General features: G+C 44.8%; 1 protein-coding gene across 3 annotated transcripts; it reads right to left on the bottom strand.

Annotated features, from left to right (window-relative positions):
* Nucleotides 1–8,735: 8,735 nt before the first annotated feature.
* Nucleotides 8,736–21,844, bottom strand: SLC25A14 (solute carrier family 25 member 14). Of its 3 annotated transcripts, none has more exons than XM_081180045.1 (9): nt 21,608–21,843; nt 19,135–19,282; nt 18,829–18,923; nt 16,736–16,821; nt 15,261–15,356; nt 12,985–13,109; nt 11,962–12,097; nt 11,125–11,205; nt 8,736–9,636 (listed from the first exon to the last, which is right to left on the bottom strand). In XM_081180045.1, the coding sequence occupies exons 1-9, from the start codon at nt 21,669–21,671 to the stop codon at nt 9,595–9,597; spliced, it is 873 nt and encodes a 290-aa protein (XP_081036171.1). In that variant the 5' UTR covers nt 21,672–21,843; the 3' UTR covers nt 8,736–9,594. The 3 variants fall into 3 exon arrangements, with proteins under 3 accessions (XP_081036171.1, XP_081036173.1, XP_081036172.1); XM_081180047.1 differs by lacking the exon at nt 21,608–21,843 and adding an exon at nt 20,200–21,041; XM_081180046.1 differs by lacking the exon at nt 18,829–18,923 and having other exon boundaries at nt 21,608–21,844.
* Nucleotides 21,845–22,063: the final 219 nt, after the last annotated feature.

The following is a 22,063-nucleotide window of genomic DNA, read 5'->3' as shown; positions in this document are numbered from 1 at the left end:
GGATCAGGCCAGAGTACCATCCCGTCCAAAACCTGTTTTTGCAGTGGCCAACCAGATGCCTATGAGATGCTCACAGGCAAGACCTGAGCCACAACAGCACTCACCCCACTTGTAATTCCCAGCAACGCAGCTGGTATTCAGAGGAATACTGCCTCTGGCAGTGGAGGTAGAACATAGCTTTCTTGGTTAGTAACCATTGGTAGCATGTTTCGTACGGGGAGATAAAGCTATTTACAGGCCTTATCATATCTGCCAGATGCCATGAGACTATGGGACTGAGGAGGGAACAGTCCGGCCTCAATACCCAGGACAAAGGATCAAGTTTCTGGGTGTTGTGTATCGCTTCCTCTGCAATCATAAACGAATCATGATGACCCCATCAGCTGCTCTTGGGGCAGAATGCCAGAAGGCACAAGCTACTTTGCAGACTTTTAGGCAAGATTTCAGCATTCCCTCCAAATCTCAGGGTAGTCATCCCTGCTGCAGCTGAGGCAAGAGCCACAACCCTCTGTGTCAGCATTAAAGAAGGGCAACTAAAGTGCTTTTCTGAGGCACAAACACATGATAAAGGCACAGTGTGGTGATCTAAGACTTGCCTTTAGGTGTCTTAGAAATGTAGTAAGCAAGACCTGTGTTTGAGAGCATTCATGCAAAAACACTGTCAGCCTATAACAACAACAAGGATAGAAGTAACCCTATTTCCACTGATTTGAATCCGCCCCAAGTATAAATAAGTCTAGATCCAATCCAACAAATAAAACACCAGAGACTATGTATAGAAAGGTCAACTGAACCGCTATATCGCTGTTCCTCTTCCAGTTCCATGGCACTGGCTTATTGAGAGTAGCTATGTTATTGATCTCCAGGACATTGTGCAGTTTGCTCCATAGAGTTAAACGATTTTGACTTGGAACTGCATCCCTTAATTCTTTTAATAGCCAAGAGGAGAAGTGAAGGAGTGCTTAAAAGCTTCCAAGCTGGTGTAAAAAGCAGCCCTTGGTGTCAGAGCAGAAAGGAACTCCACTTTCTTATTCAGCTCAAAGGTGAAAATGGATTGCAATGTACATTTGGAAAGAAGGAACTGTGCTGTATAAAAATTAGACACAGAACATAGGAGCATATTAGTCAAACCATTGGATTAATTTTGTCCACAGCAGTAGCCTTCAACCCTTTTAGACAGAGGACTCATCTTTAATCCAAACATGTATCTGAGGACCCATTTATTAATTTACCACCATATATTTGAATGCGGTAGCACTGCTGTTGTGACCCACCTTAGATCAGATCAGACCACAGCACTGTAGTAGGTCCCAATCTACCAATGGTCTATACTGACTGGCAGCAGGATTTCAGACAGGAGTATCTCCCAGCCTTATCTAGATATGCCAGAGATTGAACCCAAGACCTTCATGCAAAGCAGATGCTCCAATGCTGAAGTATAGCCCTTCACCCTTAGTCAGGGGTTGGGTAAAAAAGACCTGGGGGCTGAATATCATGCTCCAGGCCTATCTCCCCAAGCAACATCACCCCATCTCAAGTCACCTGCCCACTGTCTCTGCTTCACATCCAGAGTGTTTTTGCCTGGTTGGAACTCAGGTAAGACCCATTGCTTTTCTGAATGGAGAATACAGGTGTTTGTGTATAAACTATCCTACTGCATTTGTACAAAGGTAAATTTTATATGTGTTACTTTTGCCTCTGGCCCCACTCACCACTGCCATGTGGCCCCCAGAAGGTTGCCAGAAGGGAATATGGCCCTTGGGATGATCATTTTCCTTCCCTTGCCCTAAGACTGTTGGTCCACTAGTAGTCTATGAAGTTACTCTCCAAGGTCTTAGGAAGAGCTCTGTTACCTGAGACCTTTTTAAATGCAGATGCCAGCTGCTGAAGCTGGAACTTGATAACTGGCAGAATCCGAGACCAGGGAGAAGAGTCGGTGGAAGAAGACTGGAAAAAGTTTAAAGACTATTTACAGAAATACTGTAAAATTAAAGAATGTTAGAAAGATGTTGGAATGAAGTTATATGGCTTTAGTAGAAATGTTATAAGGAATTAAGTATAAATAGATTATTAGAGTATTAAAGGGAAAAATAAGGTTAGAATGTGTTAAGACAATTACAGGATAGAAAACAGAGGAAGATGGAAAGGAATTGCTGAAACAATCAATAGAAGTGGAATACAAAAAGGGAGGTGTGAGGAGGTCATGGAAATTAGTGAAAGAAAGATAAGATATCAAATTGGACTCTGTTTTAAATGGTTTTTGTTGTGTTTTGTTAGCTGTATGTTAGTGTTTTGCAGTTTGTTTTTTTGTATTGTATTGTATTATTGTATGTTTTTTTCTTTTGTAGCTTTTTGTAATGTTGTGTTCAATTTGTTGGAAAACTAATAAATATTATTATAAAAAAAATGAAGCTGGAACTTGATAAAAGGCACAGATTATATTACCTAATACGGAGCTACTATTACCCACCCCCCAATCTGTTCAGATTCTTTTTACTTTACAAAAAGCAAATGTCCAACATAGCCTGCATTTGCAGTAAAACAGGGATGGAGAAGCTAGGGCCCTCCAGATGTTGTCAGACACCAACTCTCATCAGTCCCAGCCAGCACAGCCAGTTGGGAGGCCAACAACATCTGGAGGTTCTCCACATGTACACTGCAATGTGTGAGAGCTAACTATACTTTGCTGCTTTCTTATTGCAGTACTGAGTGGATGTCTTGCACTGGTAGGAAGAGAAGAGATGCCCCAGGACAGAACTAGGAGTCATCCTCAGGACTCCTGCTCAACTGTCTCTCCAATTCAGAGTGGGGACAATTTGAGCTACTCCGCACAATTACTATTTGGTGAATTTGTGGCTGCCCACTTTGTACTGCCACTGGGGAAGAGTATCACCCTTAGAAGATAGAGGAATGACATGGATCACAAGCATTTTGGGCTTCTTCGTTTTATTTGAAAAGACACCCAGAGGTATTGAATGTCTCATCAGTACAGACTATTAAAAAACCTTTGGTTACTAGAAAGTCATTGTGTCAGTATTATGAGGAATGAAAAAATCACAACCCGAGTGACCAGCAAACTTACTTCTACGCTGAGCAAATCCAAGAAAAGTTTTATGTGAAACATAGTATGCAAATGGCACAAAAATGTATTACTGTGGTACCTCGGCTTAAGTACTTATTTCGTTCCGGAGGTCCGTTCTTAACCTGAAGACTTTAGCTAATGGGGCCTCCTGCTGCTGCTGCACCCTGGAGCACGATTTCTGTTCTCATCCTGAAGCAAAGTTCTTAACCTGAGGTACTATTTCTGGGTTAGTGGAGTCTGTAACCTGAAGCGTATGTAACCTGAAGCGTATGTAATCCGAGGTACCACTGTATTGAAAATGCAGCTGGTTTTATATGCAGGATACAATGTCTTATAGGTTTTCACAAGAACTTAAAAGGCAAATGGTTAGCTGTGACACCATACACCAACCAGTGTCAGTGAATGCTACAGTTGCACCCTGACTTCATCTAGGAAAAGTGGGACCATGTACTGATGTTTTAGGAGACACCCCTGGGAGGGGTGGCTAACACCCCAGAGGACAGGATCACACTTCAAAACGACCTTGACAGATTAGAGAACTGGGCCAAAACAAACAAGATGAATTTTAACAGGGAGAAATGTAAAGTATTGCACTTGAGCAAAAAAAATGAGAGGCACAAATACAAGATGGGGGACACCTGGCTTGAGAGCAGTACATGTGAAAAGGATCTAGGAGTCTTGGTTGACCACAAACTTGACATGAGCCAACAGTGTGACGCGGTAGCTAAAAAAGCCAATGCAATTCTGGGCTGCATCAATAGGAGTATAGCATCTAGATCAGGGGTGTCAAACTCAAATTCATCGGGGGCCACATCAAGAGTTTGGTCACCCTCAAAGGGCCGGTTGTATCTGTAGGACTTTATCAAAGTTATTTTTCCTTAGGCACTGGTGTGTGTTGTCTTGAACCTATACACTATTTAATATACCTATTCCAGTACGATTTTAAATAAGAATAGAAGAAGAAATAATAATGATTTTTTAAAAAGATGATGAGATGGGCTTCCAGGCAGACTGGAGCTCCAACGGGGAGGAGACAGGAGCCTGTCCCAACAGAGCAGAGCAGAAGCAAATGTTGCCTCCCCCAGCCCTGCCGCCGCACTCAGGAGTCGGAGGATACGGAGCTGCAGTTTGGGCAGCAGCAGTTTCTTCCTTGCAAGGGAGCCCCAGCGGCACCGCGAGCGCAGGTGGCCAGGATGTCCTGCTAGGGCCCCGAGCTGCTGCAGTTGCTCCCGGGGAGGGGGCTATCTGCCAAGTCCTCCGGCCCGGAGAAAGCCAATGTGTTGGCGTGGGGAGGGGGGCGGTGTTTCGTAGCCAGGCTCCCGCAGCCAAGTTGCTGGCAGGCTCCCACTTTGCTCCAGCCGCCCAGATGCTGGCGCGGTCCTCTTCGGGGTGGGAGGCGCCCCTGCTTTGCTGTGTGGCACACCGCCCGCCCGCCTCCCTCCACCCCACTCTGCGCAGCTGAACCGGCAGCAGCTTCGCCTCTTCCAGCCCAGCGGGGGCGCGCCGCCTGCGGCAAGACCTGCGCTGGGTCCCCGCTCTCCACTCGCCTCCGCCGTTCCCTTCCCCACCTGCCGGCCCCGCTACTTATCCACCAGGGCGACCCCCAGCCAGCCCCTGGCCCCGCCGCCCGCGCCCCCAGCCATCTCCTCGCCAGCTGCAGCGCCGCAGTGGCCTCTTCTTGTGGCCCGAGCGAGTGAGCGAGCGGCGTCCCAAGCGTGGCTCTCGCTCCCTGCCCTCGCTGCCAGCCTCCGCGGCTCCCTCGCGCTCCAAAAGTTGCCCCGCGCGCAACCCGCCCCCTCAAGCAGCCGCGCCTGGGAGGCTTAGAGGGGCGGAGGCAGCCGGCTCCAAGCTCGGCTTCGCGGGACCGCCTCCTCCACAGCGAGCCCCGGACTGGACCGAGCGAGCAGAAAGCCTCTTTGCCCGGCCCGCGAGGCAGGCGAAAGTTGTGGGACCGGCCGGTAGGCAGCGCCGACGGGGCGCTTCGGTTGGAGCCCTGTCTGCAAGCAGGCAGGGAAGGCTGTTTGCGTGGGTCACTTTTTAGAAAGGCAGAGAGCCTCCGCCGGAGTGCGGACCCTAAAATCTGGGTCGGGACCAGTAAAAAGGATGAGAAGCTCGCTTCTTCGCCCTTGATGCCACGGGCCACATGACGAGGTCTGGCGGGCCGGATTTGGCCTGCGGGCCTTGTGTTTGACACCCGTGATCTAGATCAAGGGAAGTAATAGTGCCACTGTATTCTGCTCTGGTCAGACCTCACCTGGAGTACTGTGTCCAGTTCTGGGCACCACAGTTCAAGAAGGACACAGACAAACTGGAACGTGTCCAGAGGAGGGCAACCAAAATGGTCAAAGGCCTGGAAACGATGCCTTATGAGGAACGGCTAAGGGAGCTGGGCATGTTTAGTCTGGAGAAGAGGAGGTTAAGGGATGATATGATAGCCATGTTCAAATATATAAAAGGATGTCACATAGAGGAGGGAGAAAGGTTGTTTTCTGCTGCTTCAGAGAAGCGGACACAGAGCAATGGATCCAAATTACAAGAAAGAAGATTCCACCTAAACATTAGGAAGAACTTCCTGACAGTAAGAACTGTTCAACAGTGGAATTTGCTGCCAAGGAGTGTGGTGGAGTCTCCTTCTTTGGAGGTCTTTAAGCAGAGGCTTGACAACCATATGTCAAAATGGGCACAAGATGTTGGACATAACATAATGATGGCTGACTGGGAACAGTTATGGACCACAGGCATGAAATTCACGGCATGTAATTCCCTAAGAGAAAATTTAATGAAAATGATTTATAGGTGGTACATGACACCAGTCAAGCTTGAAAAAATTTACCATTTGCCCGACAATAAATGTTGGAAATGTAATGAGACTGAAGGTACATTCTTTCACCTTTGGTGGACATGCCCAAGGATTAAGACATTCTGGGAGATGATTTATAACGAAATGAAAAAGATATTCAAATATACCTTTCTGAAGAAACCAGAGGCCTTTCTCCTGGGCATGGTTGGCCAAATGGTGCTAAAGAAGGATAGAACTTTTTTTATGTATGCAACAACAGCAGCAAGAATACTTATTGCAAAGTATTGGAAGACACAAGATTTACCCACCCGGGAAGAATGGCAGATGAAGTTGATGGACTACATGGAATTGGCGGAAATGACTGGCAGAATCCGAGACCAGGGAGAAGAGTCGGTGGAAGAAGACTGGAAAAAGTTTAAAGACTATTTACAGAAATACTGTAAAATTAATGAATGTTAGAAAAATGTTGGAATGGAGTTATATGGCTTTAGTAGAAATGTTATAAGGAACTAAGTATAAATAGATTAATAGAGTATTAAAGGAAAAAATAAGGTTAGAATGTGTTAAGACAATTACAGGATAGAAAACAGAGGAAGATGGAAAGGAATTGCTGAAACAATTAACAGAAGTGGAACACAAAAAGGGAGGTGTGAGGAGGCCGTTGAAATAAGTGAATGAAAGATAAGATATCAAATTGTTTGATGTTGATTTGATGTTGTTTGATGTGTTTTTTGTTCTGTTTTGTTAGTCTAATGTGTTAGTGTTTTGTAGTGTTTTTGTATTGTATTGTATTGTTCTTTTTTGTATTGTTTAAACTGTTGGAAAAGTAATAAATATTATTTTAAAAAAAAGACAACCATATGTCAGGAGTGCTTCTGCTTGGCAGAGGGTTGGCCCTTGTGGTCTATTCCAACTCTATGATTCTAAGATCATTTTTGTACATTATGGAACAACAATGGAGTTGGGAAACAGAGGGGCTGAAGGAACTGAACCCTTGATATAGATATGAATTTTATCTCCACAGCTTTGTCATCAAAGTTGTGATGGAGGAGAAAAAAGTGTACTCAGTTTGCACTAGGTATCGGTCTATTAATTTGAAATTACGAGAAATACCATTTCAGATGTTTTGTATTAAGTGAAGAATCACATTTGATGATGTGGAACGTGCTTTTACACTGATAATGTGTTGATTGCTTGGGTTCCCATAGCTGGAACTTTGTGAAAAACAGGTGATTGTAGGCTACTAAAAAAAAGGTACCAAGAAGTCCCTTGCCTTTCCTATCAAGGGAAGCAGAGATGCAGGTTAAGTCCGTTCATGCAAAATACAAAACACATGAGGAAAGCATGTAGAACAAGGATTTCACACAGTAATCCCATACCTCTTCCTCTGCATGTCAATACTAAAATTTGAACAGAATTTATCTGCATACAAGCTGTATAGGCATAGGCCTTGGTCAATTTTGCAGTGTATTATAAGAGGCTGGGGGAGATCCTGGTCGATTTCTACCCTGGCTTACAGCTCCTTGGATGACTTTGGCCCTAGTCTCCCAGTCCAACATACCTCCCAGGGTTGCTATAGGACAGACTTAGTGCATCATCCTCAGCTCCTTAAATAACAAAACAAAACATAGAAGTGATTGACTTATTTCTTTGAGGGTGAAGAAGTATAAGCTGAGAACTATAGATCTTGCTTCCTGTGTGCACTGCTGTGCTGGGTGAAGAACCCACATCCCAGAGAGAGTATGGCAGCTGGCACAAGGTTGGTGCTTAGCAGCCATTTACGATATTTTGAATCACTGAGTTTGCATTCTTTTGTTTGATAAGTTTGTTTTTCTGCCTTATTTACCAGCACTTTGAATTGGGCCTGGACACTAATGGGCAGCCAAGCCAGGAGTGGTGTTATATGCTCAAACCACTTTACTCTAGTGAGCAAGCTGGCCCCATCCTTATCAAAACCTTGTTGGTGCTTAATAAATATTAAAAATTAGAGTAACGTAAGCAAACACAGAAGCTGCAAGGCATTTCCTTTATGCTCTGTTTTATCATGTCTTGTGTTTGCACTTAAAAAACACACAACCCCCCCCCCAAGCACACAAATTAAGTGAATGACGCTGAAGAAACCCTGAAAAAATAAATATTTGCTATTATGATGGAGCGCAGCAAATGTAGCAAAGGTGCCATCTGTGACACACAGTTCACAGGTGTCATCCTGAATACTGCTCAGAAAAAACTGGTGCACAGAAGTCAGGATGTAACTCCATCTGACTAATGAAGGGGAAGGAAGCTGAAGCTGGCTAACCTTCCAGTGCTAATACTACAAAACAGCTAATATGGATCAAGACAGAGCACGGCTACCTGCTACCTTCGTGCAGCCACTTTACTGGGGATATTATACAGACAGTAACATCAATATAGCACACTCTCCAGAGACAAGAGACCTGGATAATACACACATGGGGGGGCTAACTCCAAGTCCCCAATTTCTAACTTTATTCATGGCCCAGGCTAACAAGCTATAAAATCAAAACGTATAGAAGAAACCTGCATTACAAGGCTATTTTTTATTCCCTCCCTTCCCTGCAATGTACCTGTTTTTAAAAATCTAATTGAATTTCCCCATCTCAGATGGGGCTCAGATGTCCACATCCTTGAAAAGCAATTTATTTGCCTGCAACTAACATTTGTTCCCCATCTGTATGCAATAAACTTTTAAATGATTTTTTCATCTTCAATAACTCTACGCATAGCAACTGCCTTGATGAATCATTCCTGGGAGGTCAATTTGCCCCCTTAGAGGGTTAACAAAGTACAGATCAAGAGGTTTGCCTCTTTTAACAAACTCAAGGACACTAGTGAAAGAAAACATATTTAATAGCAATATACAGCCATGCATTTGGTTATTTCAAATCAACACAGGACATTCTGATCATCTTTACTCTGTTCTCCTCAGCTAGGCTTCTTCCATCATTAGGCAAGCATGAATCATCATCCAAGTCAAAGTGACTTTCCAGTTTCCTGAGGGCAGCAGCACTGAATGTGAACATTAAGCAATTTATAGAATCAAAAACTGATCCTTTCTTCACAATAGTTAGAATGTTCACCAACATTCTGCGTCATCACAGCAGTGCAGCATTAGAAGTTGGTGAATTCATACATTCTGTGACAATGCTACCTTGGGGACTGGTGAACAGGGCAGTTCGATGTACAACTTTTTAGTTTTTTGTCTACTAAGAGAGCAGCTGTTCTCGTTCACAGGCTGCCTCTTCCAGCATCAAACTTACAATACTGAAAAACACAAAACACATACATTAGCTCCAATAAATAGTTTATTAAGGTAACATGACAACGGAAGGGAATGCAGTAGCTCCTTTGAATTTCCCCCTTGCACAAGTTAAGGGGAAGGCACAGCTTACTGCAAAATCCACATTGCAATAAGCTGCACTCTGAAAGACCTCAAACTCACACAGCTCTTCACAGAAGATACAGACTCAGCCCTATGCTCTCTCTCCCCCTTGCTCTCCAACTTTCCCTTTATGGGAAAGCACTGAATACCACTGGCCCCAACATCCCCCTTCTCATCCAAGCTATGCTCCCGAGACCTGAGCATTCAGGAGTGGGGATGGTAGGCCTCAGTCCGCATAGGCAAAAAGACATGAAGATGCAGAAACAGGTGAGCAAGAAGGGCAGCTGAATCACCAATCCGATCTGGCCCCTAGAAAGGGAGCCTCTTCAGCTGCTCGTAGGTGATAAAAAACTGTCAACAAGTTAAAGAAATGCCCTCAAGGAATTGGCTTTTCATTTCACACCCTGCTCCCTGTCCCAAGTCTCATCGCAGCTAAGCATCCACTTTATAGGTTTCTATTTCAAACCATGAAACAGAAGGGCAATCCAGTCATAAGTGCTTTCGACCTGGAGCTGCTGGGACAAGAAGACTCTAAACCAACAACTGCTTTGGATGACCATCTGCAACTATTCACTCGTGAAATATCACAGAAGCCACTTTCTCACCCAAGTAATGAGGCAGCTCCACAGTCAGAATTGCAGAAGCCTAGAGACTGGTACTATTTGGTCAAAAAGCAGGAGAGAGAAAAATAGCCACCCAGATAACAAATATCCCTAGGACTTCCCTCATTGTTTCTGAAACTTGAGAACTACAAAGCCTGTTTTCCACCTGTGTTGGTCATGCTAGACAGCTAGAGTACTGCTTCATCATCCCCCCCCCCCCCATTTCAGGCGTGAGAAATCTGGGATATACATATAGTCCAAATACACAGTTAACATATGAAGCTCCCTTATACCAAGAAATACCACTATTCTGAAAGCAGAGATCTTTCCTGTATCTGACTACTAGAGGTCCTTTTTTAAATGGGAGCTGCCTGGATTGAAGTGGAATCCTCTGCATGCAAAGTATGAGCTCTGCCACTACTAAGCTGTGCTATGTGGTGGTACCTATGGCCCCTTTGACCACTGTTCTGCAGCCTTTACCTTGCCCACTCAGTGTAATTGTATCACCACTCTTTAGTACACCCTAGATAAATAAAACCAAAGCTGCAAAGGGCCCCAACTCCCCACCCCTGAGAAAATATCAATTTGGCAAAAGATGCCCCAGCACAGGAAGACTACACAGAGGACCAGTTTGTTTGTTTTAAAATGAAAAACAAGGTCCTTTCAGCTACAATTCCCATAATGTACAGTGGCCTGGTTCGCATACGACTTTAAACTAAAGTACAGTTTAAAAGCAAGCACACAGTGATGAAATCACAGGAGCTTGTCTCTTCCCTTGTTCCTGCTGGAAACTAAGCTGTAGTGTGGCTTAGGATTACATCTTAACTTAGGTTAGTGGTTTAATTCTCTCCGCACGTATACCATGAACTGTAACCAAAGTCTGTTATTGGCTTACCACTTATGGTTTGTTTAGAGAGCAGTAAACCCACAAGCCCAGGTTCAGAACCAAAACTAAACCAGACCATGGCTTGGTCCCCAGCAGCAACAAACAAGGAGCAAAGTGAAGCCCTTGCAATTTTAGCAGCCTGCATCAGCACACTGGGCATTCACCTTTAAACAACAGTTTAGTTTAGTTGCAGCTGAAAGTGATATGAGAATACATCGTTGTTGGATTGTTGTAAGATCTGTCTAGCTGTGATCTAATATCTAACTCCAGAAAAAAATACTATGGGATAATTGCTTTGAGAACTCTCTTCGACTTTCCTTTCCCACCAAGGTCACACACATTAAAGGATACAATGATGTTCCAGGGGCCAAGCCGCAACCAATTTGGCCAGAATCCTTTGTAAAGCGCGAAGAAGCCCTCACTTTTCCATGTCTGGGAAGGAGACAGAAAATTTTCAGGACCCACTGTGATCAACCTACCAGTTCTCTCAAAGGCCTGCAACTATATGGCAGACCAGAAAGCAATTAGCTTTCTGTTACAGGGTGATATTCAGTCTCTAGATAACCTCTAGTTCAGAGGAGGGGAACCTGTAGCTCTCCAAGTGTTGTTGAAGCTCTCATCATTCCTAGGCAGAATGTCCTAGGACATTCGGAGGGCCACAGGTACCTGCTATCTCCTCTAGCTGCTCATTACATGCCTTTGCTCTTTCTAGTGTTTTAACTGCAGGCAAAGTCCCAAAGGCTAGCTTTGGAGGCAGGCACAAGAATTAACAGGAATACACAGACATGTGTTTGTGTGCAGGTCTCCTTCATTTAGAAGGCACAAGAAGTTCCCAGTAGATTTGTCATTTATCCTTGTCTTGGAAAAAGCGCAATCCCTATATACACACCAAATCACTGATCAGTTTTTATCTGTATTTATTTATTTTTTTATTTTTTTAAAGTAGTAAAGAAGAAAGGGGCTAACTGAAAGAGGCTGTTTATACTGTTTGCTTCTACAAACTGTGAACAGATGGCATAACGCTGGGATCTTAATTAGCTTTTGGAGAAACCTCACTTGCCATACACACATCACTGAATTATTTTAATGTTGTATGAGCAACTTCAAAGGACTTTTAGGATTTTAACCCATCTTCCATTTTGTCCCTGACATTTCAAGACCCAAAAGTGACTTCGTTACAAACCTTACCTTTACCAGACCATCCAGTGTACCCCTGTAGAGGTCAACGGTCCCCACAATGGCCCTTTGATTCATCATACGTGTCCGCACCACATCCACTGGATTTGAAGCAACGGCACCAGCCAGCCCACATGTAAAACTGGAACTAAATAGAGAAGAATACACGAGGTTACTTTTTGCACTCCAGGGGAAACAATGCGGGGTTGCGGATTCCTCCCATTCTTAATATATTGCTTCTAGAAACAAGACTGACATAATGGAGGTGATATGCACAGGAACCATTTTTTCTGGTTACCACCAGCCTCTCTCCCCTAAATCTTCCGGTATACACAGACAACTCAAAGTAGGGCCAGGATTAGTTGGCACTGGCTTTGGTAAAAGTTAGAAGCAGTGAAGATCTGTCCTGACTGCTCCTGACTAGAATCTGGTAAGAAGTTAGAGATGAGGCCCTTTCTCTTCCAGAGATCTCTGTATGTGCTTGAAGACTCAAGAGAAGGGCAGGGCTTGCCTCTCATTTCCAGCATGAAGTGAGCGAAGGGGCATTTTCTCTTTTTACTTCCCCTTCCTCTTCTGAAAAGTGGCAAGTCTCAGTGCTGAGAATAAGAAAGAGGAGGTGCCTGCCAGAATTGAATGTACAGATGATTTAGTAACTGTTCTTAATTTATTTGTGTTTATGTTAGATTGGTACTTCCATGACACAAACATTAAAAAAAACACCTACTCCTCAGGCAGTAGAAATGAGAAACTTCAGCACAGAAGTGTAAAGTCTAAGGGCCACATTCACCTTTGACAAATCTTCCAGGAGCTGCATGCCATCAACAGGTGTGACGACCCACATAATACTGCTCTCCCCTCTCCCTCTCACACACAGAGCTCATATCCTCAGCTGATTCATGCAGACCAGCCTTGGAGAAAGAGTTATCATCACCTCTGCTCATCAGAAAATTGATCTGACGGTAGGTAGAGGTGATCTGCCCACCACAGCACTATGTTTACATTCATTTTATACATGCAAAACTGGTCAATAATTACATGAAGTGGGCAAGGATTGTGTCCCCCACAAGTCCTGAAAGGATCAAGTGCTTCTTGGTGATGTCATAGACTGGCAATTCAACTCCCACCACTATGGCAGCTCTCTGAGCAGTCGGGACAACACCCTGCCAAATAAAAAGACTGAAAGTTAATAGTGCTGCCACCAGAGACCCTCACTCTAGTAACTCCCATGCATCTCCACTCCCAAATACCTTGACATTTGCAGCCTGCATAATCTTTTGGAAAAGAAGAAGAAGAAGAGTTTGGATTTGATATCCCGCCTTTCACCCCCTTTAAGGAGTCTCAGAGTGGCTAACATTCTCCTTTCCCTTCCTCCCCCACAACAAACACTCTGTGAGGTGAGTGGGGCTGAGAGACTTCAGAGAAGTGTGACTGGCCCAAGGTCACCCAGCAGCTGCATGTGGAGGAGCGGAGACGCGAACCCGGTTCTCCAGATTACGAGACTACTGCTCTTAACCACTACACCACACTGGCTGGAGGAAGGCTCATTGGCTATTAAGGCCTGCCAAAGTATCCTGGGCATAATAACATTTGCTATCCTTAGAAAAGATAGCTTCCTGTACTATCCTTAACTCTGCAATAGAAAACAAAATTTGACTAGAATACAGCACACTGATTTCTTTATATTACTTCATGTTCTTGCCTTGTAGTCCCCCTCCTTCCAAGAAGTTGCATCTTGGTATTTGCTTGCTTAGCTCAGAGCTGGGGAACTGAATTAGGGAAGAATGCAGTATTGGATCCCACTTTGTGGCTATATTATATTAAACTGGTTTAACTCTACAAACCCAAGGGGTTTGCAACCATGATCCCAGTTGCTGCCTCCCCCCCCACTCAGAAAAGACAAGCAAGCCTATTGAATCCACCTCATGAACTGGACAAATTAAGATTCTGCAGAGAATTTCCCCCCAAGCAGGTTCAATAGCTAAAGAAGGGGAAGGCAAAAGTAAGGAATAGGTCAAGTTCATTATCCTTTCATTCCAGCACTTTGCTAGACATGCATACAGTTTATAATAATTTTATAATAATCTGGGTGGTTTTGTTGTTGCATTGGTTTGTTGTATGTATTTTTAATTTATTCTTAACCTTGATGTGGACCACCTTGAGAACTTGGATGTATGGGGATATAAATACTATTTGTTATGGAGCAGAAAGCATTTATCCAGCACAAAAACATGTTATCACATTCCATGTTCTCTCACGCTAAGGTGGCATCCAGAACAAAGATAGCCTTAAGACAGGGGTCAGCAAACTTTTTTCGCAGGGGGCTGGTCCACCATCCCTCAGACCTTGTGGGGGGCTGGACTATATTTGGGGGGGATCCCCCCATACCGACTTTCCCCTCCCTTCTCCACAGCACTGGACGAGCCCCGGTTGCTGCTTATTTGTGCCTTGCGAGCGGTACGGGCTGGCGGCGGAGGGACAATGAGCGGCGTGGAAGGGCTGGCTCGGGGGGGAGGGCCTGCTTAAAATGGCGCTCAGCCAACTGTGGCTCAACAAAGCCCAGCCCCCTTTCTTCTCTAGGCAGGGCAAGGAGAAGCCAGGAGGAGGGAGGGAAGAGGTGCCGCTGCCACAGTGTGTGTGGGTGGGGGGGAGAATGGCACAGCCCAAACGATCAGAATCCCCACGGCGATTCCCAGACCATCTGCGGGCCGGATTTGGCCCCCGGGCCTTAGTTTCCCAACCCATGCCTTAAGACAACCACAGGAAGAACCCTGGTCACTTCTCAAACTATGGCAGAAATGTTGGGGAGCAACTTACCCCCTGACCCCTCTTTAACTGTAGCAAAATCAGGCTTCCCTCAATAATCTCTCTAAATAGTGGACAATGGGGACATCAATGGGGACATTCACCTCTGAACACCCCCCCCCAGTAATTTGTGTACTGTACTTAAGGAATACATGCTGGTACTAAGGCAAACTAGGAATATTAGCCAATTCAATCTGCAGCACACTCACTATACCAAAACAACGTGGATTTTACATAAGTTAGGAAACCAAAATGCAGAAATTCATATTATCCTTGATAAGTCTCACTACAAAATAAGACTTGAAAAGACTTGATAAGTCTTACTACAAAAAAGTAGTAAGAAGAATTTTTGAAGAATTTTTTTAAAAGCAAATGATAGATGGATGGGGTGCTAGCACTACAAGGAGAAGTAGTCGATGGGGAAGGAGGGAAAGAAAGAAAGAAAGAAAGAAAGAAAGAAAGAAAGAAAGAAAAGAAAAGAAAAGAATATGTACAAAATAAGCACTTACTCTCCATAGCCCCCGTGTGCCTTCCTGCTGGTAGATGTCTATGAAGCTTCCAATCATTCCTCCTTGGAACAGACTGCCCTGAGCCTGCATTCGGATCTAAAAGAGATGGATGAGCAAGAGACTTCCTAGTTATAGAAATGAATCAACATTCCTGATAAAGTAATGAATGAGCTGCTATCCAAAGTAAACTGCTTGTAAACCCAAGAATCTAAGCATGAAGCAGCTGTCTAGCATGGTATCAAAACCATTTGTTGTGTATGGCTGGTCTTGAACTAGTGAGCCAGGGCCTATGGGTGGGTCATGCTGTAAACTAATATGATATTATCACCACAAACTTTTTGTGTATGTGTGCTTAAGGTTGGAAAAGAGGTTTGAGAGAGAAAATGTGACCAGATGCAAGGAAGGCAATCCTCCTCTACTGTTAAACCATTCTGTGGGTTTTCTCATCCCTCAAATATCAACAGCACCTGCTTAAATTACCTCTTCTGCACAAGTACCACTGCTGTCCTCCTTTGCGTCTGGTCACCCAAGAGAGAAAGAAGCAGGAAGACAGCCAAATATAGCTTGCAGGGGGTTAAAATGAGTCTTACAATAAGCCTGCAACTTATGCACATTTAATTTGTCCACATTCAGCTTTATGTGCAAAGTAATATTTTAAGAATTAAAAAGGGGTGAAAAGGGGGGTGTTCTGGGGAAATTAACTTTGGCAATCCTGGCCATCCACTGAACCAAATGACTTTTGACTATAAGTGATTTTGGCTTTAGGGGTGATCCCTGGAATGTAGCCACCGTGTAAATTGTGGGCTTACTGTATTTAAAGTATATACAGTGGACGCTTGGGTTGTGAACGTGAGCCGTGCGGGAAGCACGTTTGCAACCCGCAGCACTGCGTTGGTTGCGATTTGGCACTTCTGTGCATGTGAATGTGCGATTTAGCGCTTCTGCACATGCGCCAAAACCTGGAAGTAACCTGTTCTGGTACTTCTGGGTTTGGTGTGTTGTACAACCCAAAATCGCACAACCCAAAGCGTCCGTAACCGAAGGTATGGCTGTAAACTGCTTGATCAGAAATACTCCAAGCGGTATACAAATAAAAATGATAAAACATATTGAAAAATCCCCAAACAAATTAAAACCAAATATGAATGGATACATCTTCATTTTAAACAAATACAAAAGTTCATTAATATTTTTAGAACATGATAACAGGCTGTAGTTAAAGGCTCATCAGAAGAGGCTGAGGACTACTAGTCTTCACGTGTCTAACTTAAAAGTGTTACACTAATGTGAAACTGTATTTGGTCTCTTCCCTTTGTTGCTGCGTGTATGGTCAAAAAGTATGGCAAACATGGAATAGCAGCTATGGCAGTGCTATGGATTGTAGAAGCAAAATAGCAGCATCTCCACAGACTAAGGACCAAAGGAGATAACATATAGAAGCAGCAAGTATATACACAAAGGCAGGTCCCTCTTACCTTCAATACATCTGTTGGATTTGCCAGCGCAGAGGAGATCACCCCTGACACAACTCCACATATAACATTTAGTAGTAATGTTTCATCTGCAAACAGGAAGGAGTTTGGAGAGGAAGTTATAACCCCAGAATGGACCCCAAAGGAGGGAGAGCAAGAGAGTATTTTAGGAAGAAAAACAAAGACAACAAAGATGTAATGCTACATAAAGACCAAGTGTTCCAGCTTTTTTTCTTTTGGGCCTATGGCACCAAGAACAGCCTTGTGACACTTCTGGTTTTTAATGAAAGTACTTCTGCAGCTTGACCAATGAGAGCACAGGAGCACGCTACCAGTTAACTTGCTCTTTGGGACAGTTATCTGTCTAAAGAAATGTCATCCAATCCCATAGGGGCAATGTTCAAAGAATTTTGATGGTGGGGGTGGGGAGGATTCTACCAAAACCTAGAAGAGCCATCCCCAAGACCAAAAAAACCCCAGCCAAGGAGATTAGATCATTAGTTCAGAAAGTAAAAGCCAAGAGTTAGAGCAGAGTTAATGCTGGGAAGGGCAGTGGTACTGACCGCAGCGCTCTCCAAAGGAGACCGGGTCAACAGCTGCGTGTGGCCTGAAGGGAAACAAATATTTAGGATATAGTACCCAGAAGCAGAGAGACCATGACACACCACATGTGGCAGGCATAGACAGAGGCAACTGTGTTGGGCAGCCAAGAGACAAGGAGGCATGTTGCTGGATTCTAGTAAGTTATGTTACATTCTACAGTTGTAAGTACTAGAGGAACTCAAGCTATGCTATGGTTTCTCCATCAGGAGCCCAGGAGTGGCAGGGCTACCAGCTTAATCAGAGCCCACAACAACAACAACAGTACCAAGCTCCAAGCTCCCAAAAGGAAAGCAAGAGGACAGTGCTGCCCAGGAACTTGATTCTGAATTGCAGGAAGCACTAGAGAGGCTGCCAGGAAATGGACCAAGATGAAGCTAAGTAACAGCCAGTTGTTTGAATGAAAATCACAGCATGACTGGCTACAATACCTCACCTACCTCCAGTAAAAAGCATCTCTTCCCCCAACACTCAAGTATCACTCCAGTTTTGCCAGACTCCAGGAATAGCAGGTGCTATTTGTAGTGCATCTATGTGTGTGCATAAATGCATGCACAGAAGTCCTTTCAGACTGATGTCAGTTGTGCATTGGCTGTGGTAGTAGTGCATGTCAACCATGCATGCCCGTATCCACAGGGTGGGATTAGTCCATGTATGCATGAGCCCTCTCACATGTTTATATTGTTGTGAGACCTGAAAGACCTGCTCCCTGCCTTGCAAGCTTTTTCCACCTGGTCTGGGACTCCCAGGTCTTAACTGACTCCAGCTACAAAAGCTGAAGCTGCTGAACAGATTTCAGGCTGGGGTGTTGCTTGGGGTGGGGTGGTTTTTTGGGGGGGGGATCTTTATTTTACATCTTGTGATTTATGTGGAAAGTGTTCAGTTTGGTTTTTTTTTGTTTTTGTTTATTACTACTTTCGTAATGTTGCAGTTTTGTATTTTTTCATATTGTAAGCCAGCTTGAGCATGGCCTGAACAGTGGAAAGACGGCATACAAATGAAATTATGTAAGTATGTAATACAACCATCCCTGCATGCTTAAGCTTAGTATACCTACACCAAAGGGCCCAATCTCATACAGTAGCCACTGATAAACAAACATTAAGTGAGAACTTTTTTTAAAAACGTGAATTATGACCGACAAGAGCAATTGCATCCAAAGATGCTGTAGAAAATGTCAAAGACAGCAAATGAAGTGGAGAGAAATGTGGCTCACTCTCTCTTGGAAGAAGAGAAGTAAAAAATAAAGCTACTCCTGAGGAGTAAACTTTATAACTTGAAATATGTTGAGTCTTTCTAGAACACCTTTGGGTGCAGTTCCATCATCGATTTGCAGTGGATTGATGCAGCCCTTTTGTCCACCTTAGGGATTTGAGGCCAGCGACATAAAAGAGGAAGCCCAAACCAGATAAATTATTTATAGTATGGCATCATCAATATACATGGCCCTATAGATTAAGAAAAAAAGGCACACACTGTTTTCTTGGCAAACTAACCTTCTAATCGATCCACAAAAAGTCGCTTCAAAGTCTGGTATATACCAATCTTTATTGTGCCATAAGATGCTTGTCTTAACAAGGCTGGAGCGATCCTGTGGTGGGGGAAGAAGACAGTTAAGTTCCACTCAGCAAAGCAGGAGCATCACTCCTCCTTGGGGGTTTTTGGCTGAGTTCCCCTAGCATTCCAATTACAGTATACAGTTTTGACTCTTGCTATCTACAGGTTCTGAAACCTCAATTTAAAGGATGGGGAAGATGCCTCAAGCATTGTGTGGTTACTGTACATAAAGGACAGTGCTTTACCCAGAGTAGAGTGCAAGAATGCCTTCTTCCCTGGAGATACGAAACAAGGCATGGAACATGCCCCGATACTTGATCTCTCGGAAACGGGCATCAATGCTTTGGCCTTGGACTTGAAGCCGTGTTTTGGTGAGATCCACAGGAAACGTCCCTATAAGAAAAAGAGAGAGAGACTTCAGTTCAGACACCAAAGTGAGGGCTGAGAAGGATGCTGATTGGTCAATCCTGCCCCAAATCCATGCCAACACTAGCCGCTCTGTAATAATTTACGTATTTGACTAGGATGCAATCAAGTTCATTGACTTATTTCTTCCTACAAAGCGCAAGTATCGCCTGTACTGAACTAAGCCATCCAAACAGATAAGTATTTCTCCCATCTGCTTCCCACACTCCACCAAAACCAACTAAGGGTCTTGTGGCACCCTTAAAGACCAACCAATTTATTAAGTCATTAGAAGCAACATAGGAAGCTGCCTTATACATAGTCAAAACATTCGTTCATCTAGCTCAGCATTGTCTACAGTGATTGGTACAATTCTCCAGGGTTCAATAACTGCCAACTGAGCTACAGCACGCTGTTGAGTCATATCTGAACAGCTCAAGAAGGCAGAAACCAATACAGTGGTACCGCGGGTTACATACACTTCAGGTTACAGACGCTTCATGTTACAGACTCCGCTAACCCAGAAATAGTACCTCAGGTTAAGAACTTTGCTTCAGGATGAGAACAGAACTTGTGCTCCGGTGGAGCAGCGGCAGCAGGAAGCCCTATTAGCTAAAGTGGCCTTCAGGTTAAGAACAGTTTCAGATTAAGAATGGACCTCCGGAACGAATTAAGTTCTTAACCCGAGGTACCACTGTACATTTTGCCATAAGGAATTAATCTGTTTTGTTATTCACTGTAAATAAATTAATGAATTTAGTGTTTAATTGCATCCTATCAAGAACCAGAGCTGCAGTGCTGCTTGATACCTTAAAAACTGTGTCTATATGCACACATGTGATTTATGGATGTCAGTAAGATACAGTATACACTTGATTTGTAAGGGAGAAGACAGGAAGGCCCACCTCATCAGCTCTGCTGTGACTGTCTTTTGGTTCCTCCTCTCTGATAACTCTCTTTCAGTGGCTGTTTCATTTGTTTATGGAACAGTTATGCAACTATGAAGAACTAATACTGAATTTGCTTTTTCTCTATTCCTTCCCTATCATTTCCCCTTTGAAACATGTCTGCTGGCCTTTAAGTGTACATACAGGATCAGTGTTTTGCTTTTAAATCTTTGCATAGCACCTTGAAAACGCTAGGCAATTTATAAATTATCATACAGAAACACAAAGCAATGTGTACATGCACGATGTATGCATACATACATAGATGTGATAACATTTCATGCAGCTAAAGCGGTCTCTAATTGACAAAAGCATGTGTCACAAATAAATCTACTTACTCCTTAAGGTGCCACAAGGACATTTAATTGCTTTTACAATTAAAATATTTAAGAAGTCAGGAACAACCCATGGACCCAAGTCATCCACTGTTATATATATTTATGTGTATTTTTGCCACTCTTCCTCTGAGGAGTGCAGATCGGCATAAAATATCCTGCTTTTCCATTTTCACCCTCACAACACATAGGTAGAGTGAACGTATAGCGAACAAAGTCACCCCAAGAGCTTTTGTGCTGAGGAGTCAAACCAACTTCTCGCCTGAACTAGTATGAAAAATGAGGCCCTGCAACATAGGGGCTTCTCTCTATATCCCACCTTCCTTCTGAGGGTCACAAGACCCATGTATGTGGTTCTGTCACCCCCACTACAGCCCTGCAAGGTAGGCTAGGCCAAGTGACAGTGCTAGGCCCAAGGTCATCCACTTAGCTTCACCAGCACCTCGGTTCCTTGAGTTCTAATTCAGAACTTTTAACCCCTACATCATACTGTCCGTCCCCACCTCCCACGTTCGCCATCTTCCCCTTTCTCTTTCCATTTCCAATAAGCCACCCTTGCAATGACCACCCGTTGTTAACATTCGGATCCTTGTTTTCTCCCTCCATCAACAGATATACTTTTGCCTCACAACAACTCTGCGAGGTAGGCTGGTCTGACAGCGCGCCAGTGGCCCAAGGTCACCCTGCGAGCTTCGCCGGCAGGTGGAGATGCGAAGCAGGTGATCTCCCCTGTCCTAAAACCCCTTCACCCCGCCGAGGCTTCCCCACCCCCTCTTCTCTGGCAGAGTGGTATGGACCGAACTGAAAACGGGATGCGCCATTAGCAGTGAGGGGATGGAGATAAGGAAAAGCCCTCGAGGGCCGGACAAAGCCTCCTAACGGGCACCAGACAGCAGTTCGAAGGCACTAGGCCCTAGAAAGGGCGTGGCCTGTTGCCCGGTAACGGGGAAGGGGCGGGGTTAAGCGAGAGCGTGCGCCCAGGCCGGGGCCCCCCACCCACCTCCCGGGTCCCTCTTTCCCCTCTCACCCACCGAACTCGGCGACGAGCGAGGCCAGGCCGCCATAGACGAACGGCTTCCAGCTCAGGACCGACATTGCGGCTGAGGACGGGAGCCGGCAGGGACGCCCCCACCCCCGCTCCTTTCCCCCAGAGCAGCCTGGCTCTTTCTTTCGCACGGCGGCGCTCCTGCTGAGGAGAGAGAAAGAGCGGCGACGGCAACCGGCAAAGGCCAAAAAGCGGGAGGGAGGGGGAGGAGTAAGGCTTTCGCTACCCGCGTGATATAAAATGCGCAAGACCGTCCCATAGCTTATGACTGGACAAGTGAAGCGGGCGTTTTCCAAGGGACGGGGTAAAATCCGGCCAATGGCAAAGCAGCAACCGGGGGCCCCGCCCCGCCCATGCAGCGCGCGCGACGTCACGCCCTCCCGCCCCGCCCCCTTCCCTTGGCCAGGATTCCTGAGGGATGAGCGGGAGAGACAAAGGAGAG

Source organism: Podarcis bocagei (assembly GCF_964188305.1).
Source record: "Podarcis bocagei genome assembly, chromosome: Z".
Lineage (NCBI taxonomy): Eukaryota > Metazoa > Chordata > Lepidosauria > Squamata > Lacertidae > Podarcis > Podarcis bocagei.
The sequence above is the reverse complement of the archived record's forward strand: the minus strand, read 5'-3'. Positions and strand labels throughout refer to the sequence as shown.